We start from the raw sequence: 12274 nt of genomic DNA, 5'->3' as shown, positions 1-12274 counted from the left end.
GGTGGATGATGCTGATGCTGCTTGTCATGGGCCACACTTTGAGTATTAAGGATGTACACAACAGGAACAACTCCGCCTAATGACTTGGACACATGCGAACAACAGCCAAAGGGAATGGCATGACTTGTGCTATAGGAGTTGTGGAAGTGAGGGTATTAGACCTTGGCCTGAGTAGTAAATTATATATTTGGATGGTCAAAGAGATGAAATACCAAGGGAAGTCCAGTCTAGCTAGCTGAAAACAGTGGGGGGAGGCAGTATATCTAGACTTTATCTCTGTGAAGTTCTTGTGGGACAGTCTTGCAGAGAAAGAAGTTTCCTCCCTTGTAATTGGCTCACTGTCCATTCTCAGGAGCAGCCAACCACCCCTTGGCTGTAAAGGATATAACCTACACTCTACAGAGAGATAAATGCAGGCTATCTGATACCACTAAAGTGCCCCTCACCTCCTTTAATGGCATTATGAAATAAGTGCCTAGGACACATGGAACTCCAAGTATCTAAGGGATAAAATGAGGAATCTGAAAGGACCCACATCTTCTTTGCTTGTGGTCATGAATGAATTTGCATTAGTATGTGCAATATCCATACCAATGTGTCCTGGCTGTTTCCTTCTTTGTACCTTATGGCCGGACCTTGGACCCCTCTAAGATATCCTAAAGGGTCTAGACCTCTGTAGGGAGGGTGGTGGAGTGATTCATAGCTTTTGGACTTTCTTCTTGGATCATGGAAACAAATCCATGCTAATGGGTTCGTGGGACAGCTCCTCCTCAAGGACATAGCTTGATTTTGAATCCAAGTTTTGGCTCAGGGACACCTGCTACACATTTAAGTATTGGCACTTCGATTCCACATTCCTGAAGGGAATGGCTACCCAGGACAAGATTATAAAGGCCTTTTGTGTCCTGCTTACAGTGAGAATCTCTGAAAAGGGCATAGAGTGCAAACAGGAGGGTATCCTCATGTGGCCGGGTAGGCTGATGATGTAGCTGCCTGATGAAGTGGCAGATTTGTTGGTAGTCATAGAAAAAGGGCTGGCATAAATAAACAGAGTGATTTGTTCCAAGTAGGAGGAACTTGGCAGTTAAAGCCCTTCAGGAAATAAATCAGAGAGAGAGGACAGAGGGAGACCTGGGGTCCGATTGCATACATAAGGCTCTTACTATGTCAGTTGCACCAGGAATCTATCACATACTGGAGGCTTTGCATACTCTTCTTTAACTCATGGAACAGTCCAGCAAGATACAATTCCAGTTCATGGAAGAGTCCTCTGAAGAATCCAAAGGCACATAGTCTGAAAGTTACAAAGCCTAATTTTGAACACACATCATTGAATACAAGTCTCATGCTTTTGTACACTAAGGTAATAATAACTACTATCTTAGTTTGAATTCTCCCAAAGGCAGACCCTGGGTGCAAGGAGCTTGTTTAAGAGGTGATCCTAGGGAGCACATGTAAGAAGTGGGGAAGTGAGACAGGGAAAGGAGGAAAGCCAGTAAATGGAATGTTAATGAGCCAGTTACTGTTGTGGGTAACTGCGGCTCCATCCCACTGGGGACCCTTTGAGAAACCCTGTGGAACATGCCCTGGCATTGTCCCACTGGAGTATAGGAAGCTGGGACATTTATCCATCAGTCTCTTCCTTCCTTGGTTGAGGTTGGCCTCTGAGATTCAAGTCATGGAGCTGTGAAGCTGACAGGTACTGAGAACTCTGAGGGGATGGGGTGGAGCATCAACAGCGTTGTCTTGACTACCCTTTGTGGAAGACGTAATGAGAGTCAGGCACTGCAAGATCAGAGCACTGGTGGGTCTGGGAGCCAGGCTGCCTTCCCCACTGAATCAGCTTAGTGATCTAGAGTCCACTGAGGGTCAGGGTGCCCAGGATCCTGCCTTGCTTCAATGAGGTTCCCTTGAGCGGTGAAACAGAACATACAGTGGCTCTGAGAAGCTGAGGCAGGGTCTACAGGGGTCAAATTTTGCCTGGCTTGAGACTGGCAGAGAATATGGTGACTGCGGAATCAGGGGCGGTCAGAAGCTACACAGATCTTAGGGGATTCGTCCCCTTCTCAGTCTACCTTTTCCCTGTTGGAGAATCCCACTCTTAAGAATATTCCAGGGTATCATTTTGAGGAACCAGAGCCCAGTCATTGACCCTGGGACAGTCCCATAATGTTTCTTTCATCAAGCTAAGTATCTGTGACCATTTCCTGGTTGTTTCTCTTAAAGCCTGAGCATGCTCTTCCTCTGGGTGTGTAGACAAGTCACAACTATGCTGTAGTTGATCTTTATTTACGTAAAGGCTTGCTGGATCCTCTGTACCAGGAACTAGTGAATACTCATAGTTTTGGGCAGTCCCAATTCTAGTAAGGCAGAACCTCCTTCCTTGTTCATGTGGTTAAAAGGTCTGGCACTGTTAGAACCTGTCAGAGCATAAGAGATCAGTAGAAGTCCTAGTTTAGGACTGCAGGGACATGGAGTTCTCTATAAAGACACTGATGGCATAGCCTGTAGCTGGGAAGTTGGCTGACCACTGATCTTCTCTTGCTTCTGGGTCTCTAGCCTTGGTGCTCCCTGTTCTCTTCAGGCTTTGGGTCTAGGCTGGACAGGATTCATAGGTACCTTTGCTTCTGCTGGGAGTTGGGTTGGCCCAAGAAGTTGAGGAAGCAAGGTAAGTTCTGGGGAGTGTAGATTCTGACTGGTGTCACTGTTGCGTTGGTCATTAGCCCTTCCTCTGACTTAGGGCCAAACTGTGGCTTAGGGCTGACTCAGATTCTCTCCTGTGCCAATCTGAAACACAACCACCGTAATGGATACCCGCTTACCATCAGGTAATTATAAACTCCTCATGGAAAGGCAAAAACTGAAAAGGAGGAATATTCTATGCTCTAGTCCTCACATATTTGCATTTTGATTTTCTCTATAGTATTATCCAAGGCAGAACCTCTCTTGGGGAACATTCAGGACATTAGTCATCAGGTGTGGTTCTTTCAAGACCAGACCCTCACAGCAGTCCCAAGGAAGAACTGCATGGTTCCGGGTGAGTGGCCAAGGTCTATAGGAGGCAGCCCCTTTGGCCAGTGCTGTTGTGTGTTTTGTGCTGAGCTTTTTTCTACTGCTAGATCAGAGCACTGGTGCATCTACAAGCACCTGAAGAGGAAAGCACCTCACAGGCAACAATGGTTGTTCCGTGACTATGGTCATAAAGTCAGAGAATACTCAAGGGGGCATGACTGGGTAAAAAAAAAAAAAGGTAGCCTGTTGAAAATGGGGGAATACGTTTCCTGTGGATCTTTGAGAGGTAGGACTAAGACAAAAAAGTAGAATCTCAAGGCAGGCCAGTTTTGACTTCATCAAACACTGATTTTGCTAATGAAAAGAGTTGTCCAAAGGTGGAATGTGTATCTGGGAAAGGTGGTGAGTGGCTGCTCTATGGGTGTCCATTAGTTGATTTCAACCTCAGTTACCTCATTCAAAGATGCTGCTGACACCATTCTCCTTTCTCCACTTCCTGTTCTCAGTCACTGTTACCTTAATCTCATGTAAATGTCCAGAGACTCTTGAGAAAGACAAAGGAAATCCCATTTACCTGGGACTGAAAGAGCCAGAGCTCTGCCTGTTCTGCGAGAAAGTCAAGGACCAGCCCACGCTGCAGCTTAAGGTGAGTGTGGAAAACAAGAATGTTGTCAAGGTCTGACTAGGAGAGAGGAGCCCGTTCAATTTACAAAGAGCACATCTGATAGAAATCTAGACTTTAGAATCTATTAAAAGACATTTTACTTATTAATCTCATGTGTATTTATTTTTGGCTCTTTTTTGGGTTGCACGTATTGTGAAAAAATAAGAGAAAATTACAGAGAGTATTCTGAAACCAACCTGCTCAAACCCTTTTTTATTTTATTTACAAAAATAATTTGGCAAGGAGGAATATATATATACATATATATATATATATATATTTTATAGTAAGACCAGTGAGGACATTTTTTAGCAGTTAATTATTATAAGGTGATGAGCATATTAAAATACTTTTTGGACAAAAGTAGTTTGCAATTTTAAGTAAAAATTCTTTGTAAGAAAGATTTTAATAATTGCAGTCTATTATTAAAAAATTTTATAAGTTATGTGAAGATAACTGTTAAACCAGGCATCTGTACATTATAGGAACCCTGTTGGCCCTTTTCAGTAAACAAGCCTAGGCAGAAACTCAATTTGATGACAAGACATAAAACAGTGCATCTTAACCTGGGATGATTTTGCATCCCAGGCACCTGGCAATGTCTGGAGACAGTCTTGGTTGGCATAACATGGGGTGCAGTGAGGAGTGGTACTGGCATCTAGTGGATACAGCTCAGGGATACTGCTAAATATCATATAATGCACAGGAGGGATCCCCACAGCAAAGAAATAAACCAAAAATCAAACCAAACCCATTGCTGTTGAGTCAGTTCTGACTTAAAAAGTTCTGACTTATGTGGCCCAAATGTCAATCATGCCGAGAATGGAGAAATCTGACAAAACAACTATAGTTTTAATTCAAATTTTATTCTGTTATATAAATATTCTCTGGGCTACTCCATTTCTAAGGAACAGCTAATGGCTGACTCAAAGTTTTATATTGTCAAACCTTTTATGCCAACAACTTCTGATTTTATTAAGAAGCATTGGAATTTGTGGCCTAAGTTTTCGACCATGATGTCAACATACATAAAACTATTTGGGGCTTGTTATTTTAAATTCCACAGTGCAGCTTACTGTAATGACCAGGTAAGGCTATCTTGGACACGAAATGGCAGTGTATGAAGATGATAGAACAATTCAACAGTCATGTTTCTCCCTGGGCCTCCTTTCCACCCTTCAGGAACAGAACATAATGGATTTGTACTATGAAAATGAGCCTGTGAAGCCCTTCCTCTTCTACCACAGCCAGAGTGGCAGAACCTCCACCTTTGAGTCCGTGGCCTTCCCTGGCTGGTTCATCGCTGTCTGTTCCCAAGGAGGTTGCCCTGTCATCGTTACCCAAGACGTGGGGAAAACATACATCACTGATTTTGTTTGGTCTGTACTCTATTAAGGTCAGTGTGGATTTGGAGGCTACTGCTAGATGCAGAGAATCTTGTCCTTGTTTCCTCCATTCTGTTGATGCTTCTGAGATGAACACTATTGTATTGACCCTTTCACTAAGGGATGAATTATCTGAATGACCTCCAATTATCCAAATAGAAACTAGGTTAGATGAATTTTAAGGAGTCAAACCTTGGCCCAGAATAGGAAAGGAGAATCTGTTGCTGGGCTTTTTACCCAAAGGTATCTTGCTGTCCCTGCATTATGTCCATAAACAATATATATATATATATACACACACATATTGCTGATCAGTTGCCATTGAGTCAGTTCTGACTCATGGTGACCCCATGTATGTCAAAGTAGAACTGTGCTCCACAGGGTTTTCAATGGCTGATTTTTTTTAAAGTAGATTGTCAGACCTTTCTTACAAGGTACCTCTGAGTGAGCTCAAATCTCCTACTTTTTGGTTAGCAGCTGAGAGGTTAACTGTTTGAACCAACCAGGAACTTCTAGTGTATCCGTACTAGTGACCTAAGTGCTGGGCCAGGCTCTGTGTCCTCTCCTAGGGTGCATGTAGAAAAATACTCCACAGAAATTTTGGGACTTGCCATGACCATGTTTCTAATTAAAAAAAAAAAGAAAACATAAAGAAAGCTCTACTTAAAATACTTGCTAGTAATATTTCAAATAAGAAATGAGGATGATGGCTCTTTCATTTTAAGTCCTGGTCTCTGGATTTCAGATATGCTGGTCTGTGGTATTGCACCCTTCCTGTTATAACAAGACCGCTTGGATCCTGAGAGGAAGAAGCAGACCCAGAAGTTCAATCAAAAAAGAAGTGACCAGAAAGAAAGCTATATCTCTCTTGGGTTTGACTTATGTCTCAGTGAAGTTACATATTCTGGCACTGGTTTGATCGAAGAACTGCTGCTGTTTATGAATCTTTGAACTAAACTGTTATCAGTAGATCTCATGAATAGTTAAATTTTTGAAATAAAAAACATTTGTCCTCTCAGTTGCTCTGTTCTGAATGGAATGACTTTAGTGGAATATCAAGGTCATGAGATTGACTCACTGCATTTATAGAGCTTTACAGTTAGTAGACCAGATTCAAGATGCGCCTGACCCAAGCCATAGTGTTTTCAGTCTCCTAATATGCATGTGAAAGCTGGACAATGAATAAGGAAGACCGAAGGAGAACCAACACCTTTGAATTATGGTGTTGGCAAAGAATATTGAATATACCATGGACTGTCAAAAGAATGAACAAAATCTGTCTTGGAAGAAGTACATCCAGAATGCTCCTTAGAAGCAAGGATGGTGAGATTTCATCTCACATACTTTGGCCATGTTATCAGGAAGGACCAATCTCCAGAGAAGGACATCATGCCTGGTAAAGTAGAGGGTCACTGAAAAAGAAGAAGACCCTCAACAATATGGATTGATACAGTCAGTGGCTGCAACAATGGGCCTAAGTATTCCAAAGATTGTGAGGATGGAGCAGGACCAGGCAGCGTTTCATTCTGTTGTATATAGGGTCACCATGAGTCAGAACTGACTCGACGGCACCTAACAACAACAACAACAAAAGCAGATTCACATGAAATCTCTCATTTCTAAGGATAAACCAGTAGGATTGTTGGGGAATGTGGTATCTTCCTAAACTCAGCTTTCGCCAGGCCTTACTACTGGGCTGAGTGGTACAAAAAAAGGAAAATATAAAAGCAAAAGCTAAATAAAACAAAACTGATTCAACTGAAAAATATACAAAAGATGGCATGTTAAGTTCAGCATACCAATGATAACAATAAATGTGAATGGGTTAAAGTTCAAAATTTAAAGAGAAAGACAATCAGATGACTTGTCAAACCACACACACACTCACACACACACACACACACACACACACAAGCAAGCCTAGCTATATGCTATTGTTGAGATACATGCAAAGGAAAATAATCCAAAAAGGTTGAAAACGTAGGAACTGATGAAGATATGCCAGGCATATGTTACCCCCTAAAAAAAATAGTTGAAAACATCTTATTTCATGGACTGTAGGATGCCATGGATTGTAAGACACAAATTTATTTATATATATAACTGCTAAGAAAGAAAGAAAAACAAAACAAAATAACCGTGAATAAAATTGACTCAATACTTTCTTAGACTTATTGGAAGAGCTCTTTTATAATTATTTAAACACATACATTTTATAATTTGGAGCCTTGGTGGCGCAGTGGTTCAAGTGCTTGGCTGCTAATCAAAAGGTCAGGGGTTCAAACCCACCAGTGATACCGTAGGAGAAAGATGTGGCAGTATGCTTCCTTAAAGATTTACAGCCTTGGAAACCCTATGGGACAGTTCTACTCGGTCCTACAGGGTTGCTAGCAGTCAGAATCAACACCATGGCAGTGGGTTTTTGGTTTATTTTGTAATGCAGTGGTCTTTTTCATTCATAGTAAGGCAAGTGTAAGTGAGGTGAGTTGGTTACAGTATTCCTAGAACATCCTCACATTTTGAATATGATTCTGCTTAATCATTTGATGACTCAGAACCATCCATGCTTCTGTTTCCACATGACACCCTTTCTGTGCCAACGAGAGTGCTAGTGAGCAGAATTGTTTTAGACAAGTTTTCTGGAAGTTATTCCAACCTGCTGACCTTCGTTTCACAGTTTTGATGCTGCTGCCTATTTTCTTTTGTGTTGGTTTTGACACATAGGTTGTGTCAATGGAAGGTTTGTCAATAAAATCCAGGATTCATATTTCCTCCCTAAATGGTTTTTTGATAATTTGTTGAATGAAACATCAAAGGGATGATGTTTGTCCCATCGGTTGTCAGGAAGAGCAACCATCTTTGCACTGCAAAGGCAATGACAAACATGTCATGGCTCTCACCTAGCTGGCAGTGATTGTAAGATGCTATCGAATGTAATAAGATGCATCCCAATTTCAGAGACCTTAAAAGGTGAAAATACATGTTTTAAAAATGAAAAAATATTGGTATGTATGTCTAATGAAGAGCTCAAGAAAAACACCAATAATGGGTCAAAGATGAGTTTCTTATTTGGATAAAAGGTATGGACTGACAAGAAGATATGACAGTTAAGAACTATTAGGTACCAAAAACTTAACATCAAAGTAATTTAAGCAAATAATATAAAAACAAAATAATTTGATAAAAACCACAATCATAGTGAGATAATTTAATACTCCTCTCTCAGTAATAGATCAAGTAACAAAAAAATAGGAGTTTAAAATATATAAAGTAAATAATTAACAAATTTCAGTTTATATATAAACCTATATTCTATATAAACACTATAACATTAATAATTATATTTATATACAAACATTTTTTATTTTCCTGATATGTGAATATGCTATACTCTACAGTATTACATACCACACACAAACGTACTCACTAATGAGTTAGTTTCTTATTAAGTAATTGATTAACTGGTGTTTTAATACAGAAATATCGGCATATTACATATTTAGGACTGTTTTGGTGATATCTGGGCTGTTGGTTGAGTTTTTTATGGGCTAGCAATGCATTATTATTTTCTCCATTTAATGTAATGGAACATATGATCTGCGATCTGCAATTTTGCTGTCCAACGTGGTTTGCAGGACGGAGCAGCCATTCGAGTTTCTGCTTTTTGAGTTGCCCGTTAACCTCATTTGCCCATTTTCTTTTCCTGTTACCTTTGTATTTATCTTTTTTCTTGTTGAATTGTAGAAGGCCCTTATATTTTAAGTTTTAATTTATTATTGGTTTTAGATGTTGTGTATATCTTCTTTTGATCTGCCATCTGTTAACTTTTTTCTGTGATGTCTTCAATAAGAAATGATTAAAAAAAATTTAATGTGGTAGACTATATATAACAAAACATTTGCCATTTCAACCATTTTTATCTGTATAATTCAATGACATTAATTATGTCACCACGGTATGCAACCATCATCACTATTCATTTCCAATTTTTTTCATTACCCTTAACAGAAACGCAATACCCTTAGGCAGTAACTCTCCATTTCCTTCGCTTACCTGCCTTTGGTAACACCTAATAAACTGGTCTCTATGTATTTGTCTGTTCTAGATATTTTACATGTGAGATCATATCATATTTGTCTTTTTGTGTCTCACTTATTTCACTCACATGTTTTCAGTGTTCCTGTATGTATCAGTGCTCATACATGTATCAGAACTTGATTTCTTTTTATAATTGAATGATATTCCATCAGATGAATATACCATATTTTGTTTATCCATTAGTCTGTTGATATACACTTGAGTTGTTTCTGTTTTTCTTGGTTATTGTGAACAATGCTGCTATGAACATTTGTGTACAAGTATCCATTTGAGTCCCTATTTTCAAGTCCTTTGAGTATATAGCTAGGAGTTGCTGGGACCTATAATAATTCTGGAAACCCTGGTGGCATAGTGGTTAAGAGCTACAGCTGCTAACCAAAAGATCAGCAGTTGGAATCCACCGGGAGCTCCTTGGAAACCCTATGTGGCGGTCCTAGTCTGTCCTATAAGGTCACTCTGAGTTGGAATCAACTCTATGCCAATGGCTTTGGTCTTGGTTATAATTCTATGTTCAACTTTTTGAGGAACCGCCAATACTGTTTTCCACAGCAGCTGCACCATTTTACAATCTCACCAGCAATGAATAAGGGCTCCAATTTCTCCACACCCTCACCTACACTTTTTATTTTGACTTTTCATTATAATAGCCATCCTAGTTTTTTTTTAGTAGGTATAAGCGGTATCTCTTTGTGGCTTTGATTTGCATTTCCCTAATGACTAATGATGTTGAGCATCTTTTCACGTGCTAGTCAGTCTTTGGTACATCTGCTTTGGTGAAATGTCTATTCAAGTACTTTGCCCATTTTTCTAATTGAGTTGTTTGCTTTTTTGTTGTTGAGTTGCAGAAGTTCTTTATGATTCTGGATATTAAACCCTTATCAAATATACGTTTTCCCTCAATTTTTTCCCAGTCTGTAGTTTGTTTCTTCACTTTGTTGATAAAGTACTTTGAAGCACAGAAGTTTTTATTTTGATAAAGTCCAATTAATCTATTTTGTCTTTTGTTTCTAGTGCTTTTGGTGTCATATCTAAAAATCCATTGTCAAAAACTAGGTCCCAAGCATTACTTCTATGCTTTCTTCTTACACTTAGGTGTGGATTCATTTTGAGTTAATTTTTGTATGTGGTGTGAGGTATGGGTCTAATTTCATTTTTTGTATGTGGAAACCCAATAGCCCCAGCACTATTTTTTGAAGAGACCATGCTTTCCTTATGAAATGAACTTAGCATCTTTTAAAAAAATCAATTGAACTTAGATGTATGAGTTTATTTCTAGTCCCTCAAATCTATTCATTGGTATATATGCCTACCCTTAGCCCCGTCCCGTACTGTTTTGATTACTGTAGCTTTATAGTATGTTTTGAAATTAAGAAGTATGAGTTACCTACCTATTTTGTTCTTTTTCAGGATAGCTTTGGCTACTTGGGGTCTCTTGTAATTCCATATAAATTTGAAGATCGGCTTTTCCATTTCTGTAAAGAAGGGTATTGAAACTTTGAGAGGGACTGTGTTGAATCTATGGATTGCTTTGGTAGCATTGCCATCTTAATATTTAGTCTTCCAATACATTAATATGGGATGTCTTTCATTTAGTTAGGTCTTTAATTTCTTCCAGTAATGTTTTATCATTTTCAGTTTACTTTGGTTAAATTTATTAAGTATTTTACTCTCAGATGCTATTGAAAATATAATTATTTTCTTAATTTCCTTTTCAGGTTTCTCATTGGTAATGTATAGAAACCCAAATGATTTTTAATCCTACTACTTTGTTGAATCCATTTATTGACTCTAGTAGCTTTCTTGTGGATTATTTTGGATTTCTAAATATACTGGATCATGATATCTGTAAATAGAGATAGTTTTACTTCTTCCTTTCCAATTTGGATGTCTTCTATTTATTTTTCTTGTCTTACTGTTCTGTCTAGGATTTCCAGTACAATATTGAATAACAGTAGTGATAGCGGGCATTCTTATCTTATTTCTGATCTTAAGGGGAAAGCTCGTCATCTTTCTCTATTGAATAAGATGTTAGCTGTGAGTTTTTTTTTTTTTTTTTTTTAAATAAGTGTCCTTTATCAGATTGAGGAATTTCTCTCTTTTCCTAGAGTGTTGAGTGGCTATATCATGAATGGGTGTTGGATTTTTTCAAATGACTTTTAAACATCAATTGAGATGATCATGTAGTTCTTTTCCTTTATTCTATTAATGTGGTATATTATATTGACTGAATTTCTGATTTTGAATCACTCTTGAATTCCTAGAATCATGCTTTTAACACGGAGTTGGATTCAGTTTGCAAGAACTTTGCTCAGAATTTGCACTTATATTCATAAGGAATATTGGTTTGTCTTTTTTTTTTCCCTTGAGCCTTTGACTGCCTTTGGTATCAGGGTAATGCTGGTCTCATAGAATGAGTTAGGAATTGTTTCTTCCTGTTCTAATTTTTAGAAGGTTTAAGAAGGATTGTTTTCAACTCTTCCTTAAATGTTTGGTAGAATTCCCCAGTGATACCCTCTGGTCTAGGGCTTTTTGTTATTGTTGGGAAGTTTTTGGTTACTGATTCAATCTCTTCACTTGTTTTGGGTCTGTTGAGATTTTCTCTTTATTCTTGAGTCAATTTAGGTGGACTAGGAATTTGTCCATTTCACCTAAATTATCTAGTTTTTTGGCAAATAATTGTTTATAGTATTCTGTAATGATCCTTTTTATTTATGTGGAATAGGTTGTAATGTCACCAGTTTCATTTCTTATTTTATTTATTTTCATCTTCTCTCTTTTTCTTTGTCAGTCTCATTAAAAGATTGTCAATTTTATTGATCTTTTCAAAGAAGCAACTTTTGGTTTTGTTGACATTCTGTTGTTTTTTAAATTTTTTTTTCATTTATTTCTGCTCTGATCTTTGTTATTTTCTTCCTTCTGTTAGCTTTAGAATTAGTTTGTCCCTGTTTTTAGCTCTTTAAGTTGTATCGTTAGGCTATTGATTTGGGGTCTTTCTTCTTTTGTAATGTGGACATTTATTGCTGTAAATTTTCCTTTCAGCACTGCCTTTGCTGCATCCTATAGGTTTTGGTATGTTATGTTTTCATTTGACTCCAAGTATTTTCTGATTTCTTTC

The 12274-nt window shown here is 38.3% G+C and overlaps 1 protein-coding gene across 4 annotated transcripts; it reads left to right on the top strand.

The window, feature by feature from the left end:
• The first annotated feature begins 2197 nt into the window (after positions 1 to 2197).
• On the top strand, positions 2198 to 9846 carry LOC100675503 (interleukin-36 alpha-like). 4 transcript variants are annotated; one of them, XM_023557024.2, is made up of 6 exons: positions 2199 to 2668; positions 2759 to 2828; positions 2924 to 3037; positions 3519 to 3658; positions 4859 to 5072; positions 5807 to 9846. In XM_023557024.2, the coding sequence occupies exons 2-5, from the start codon at positions 2807 to 2809 to the stop codon at positions 5069 to 5071; spliced, it is 489 nt and encodes a 162-aa protein (XP_023412792.1). In that variant the 5' UTR covers positions 2199 to 2668; positions 2759 to 2806; the 3' UTR covers position 5072; positions 5807 to 9846. The 4 variants fall into 4 exon arrangements, with proteins under 4 accessions (XP_003417498.1, XP_023412792.1, XP_023412791.1 ...); XM_023557023.2 differs by having other exon boundaries at positions 2200 to 2615; positions 2741 to 2828; XM_023557022.2 differs by having other exon boundaries at positions 2200 to 2668; positions 2741 to 2828.
• Positions 9847 to 12274: the final 2428 nt, after the last annotated feature.

This window comes from Loxodonta africana, chromosome 15, assembly GCF_030014295.1.
Source record: "Loxodonta africana isolate mLoxAfr1 chromosome 15, mLoxAfr1.hap2, whole genome shotgun sequence".
Lineage (NCBI taxonomy): Eukaryota > Metazoa > Chordata > Mammalia > Proboscidea > Elephantidae > Loxodonta > Loxodonta africana.
This window is presented reverse-complemented; position numbering and strand designations above follow the sequence as displayed.

Coding starts and splice junctions, on each gene's coding strand:
- LOC100675503 (XM_023557024.2), top strand. CDS start 2,807: ATGGATACCCGCTTACCATCAG. Junction 2,829..2,923: donor GGATACCCGCTTACCATCAG/GTAATTATAAAC, acceptor TTTTCTCTATAG/TATTATCCAAGGCAGAACCT. Junction 3,659..4,858: donor AGCCCACGCTGCAGCTTAAG/GTGAGTGTGGAA, acceptor TCCACCCTTCAG/GAACAGAACATAATGGATTT.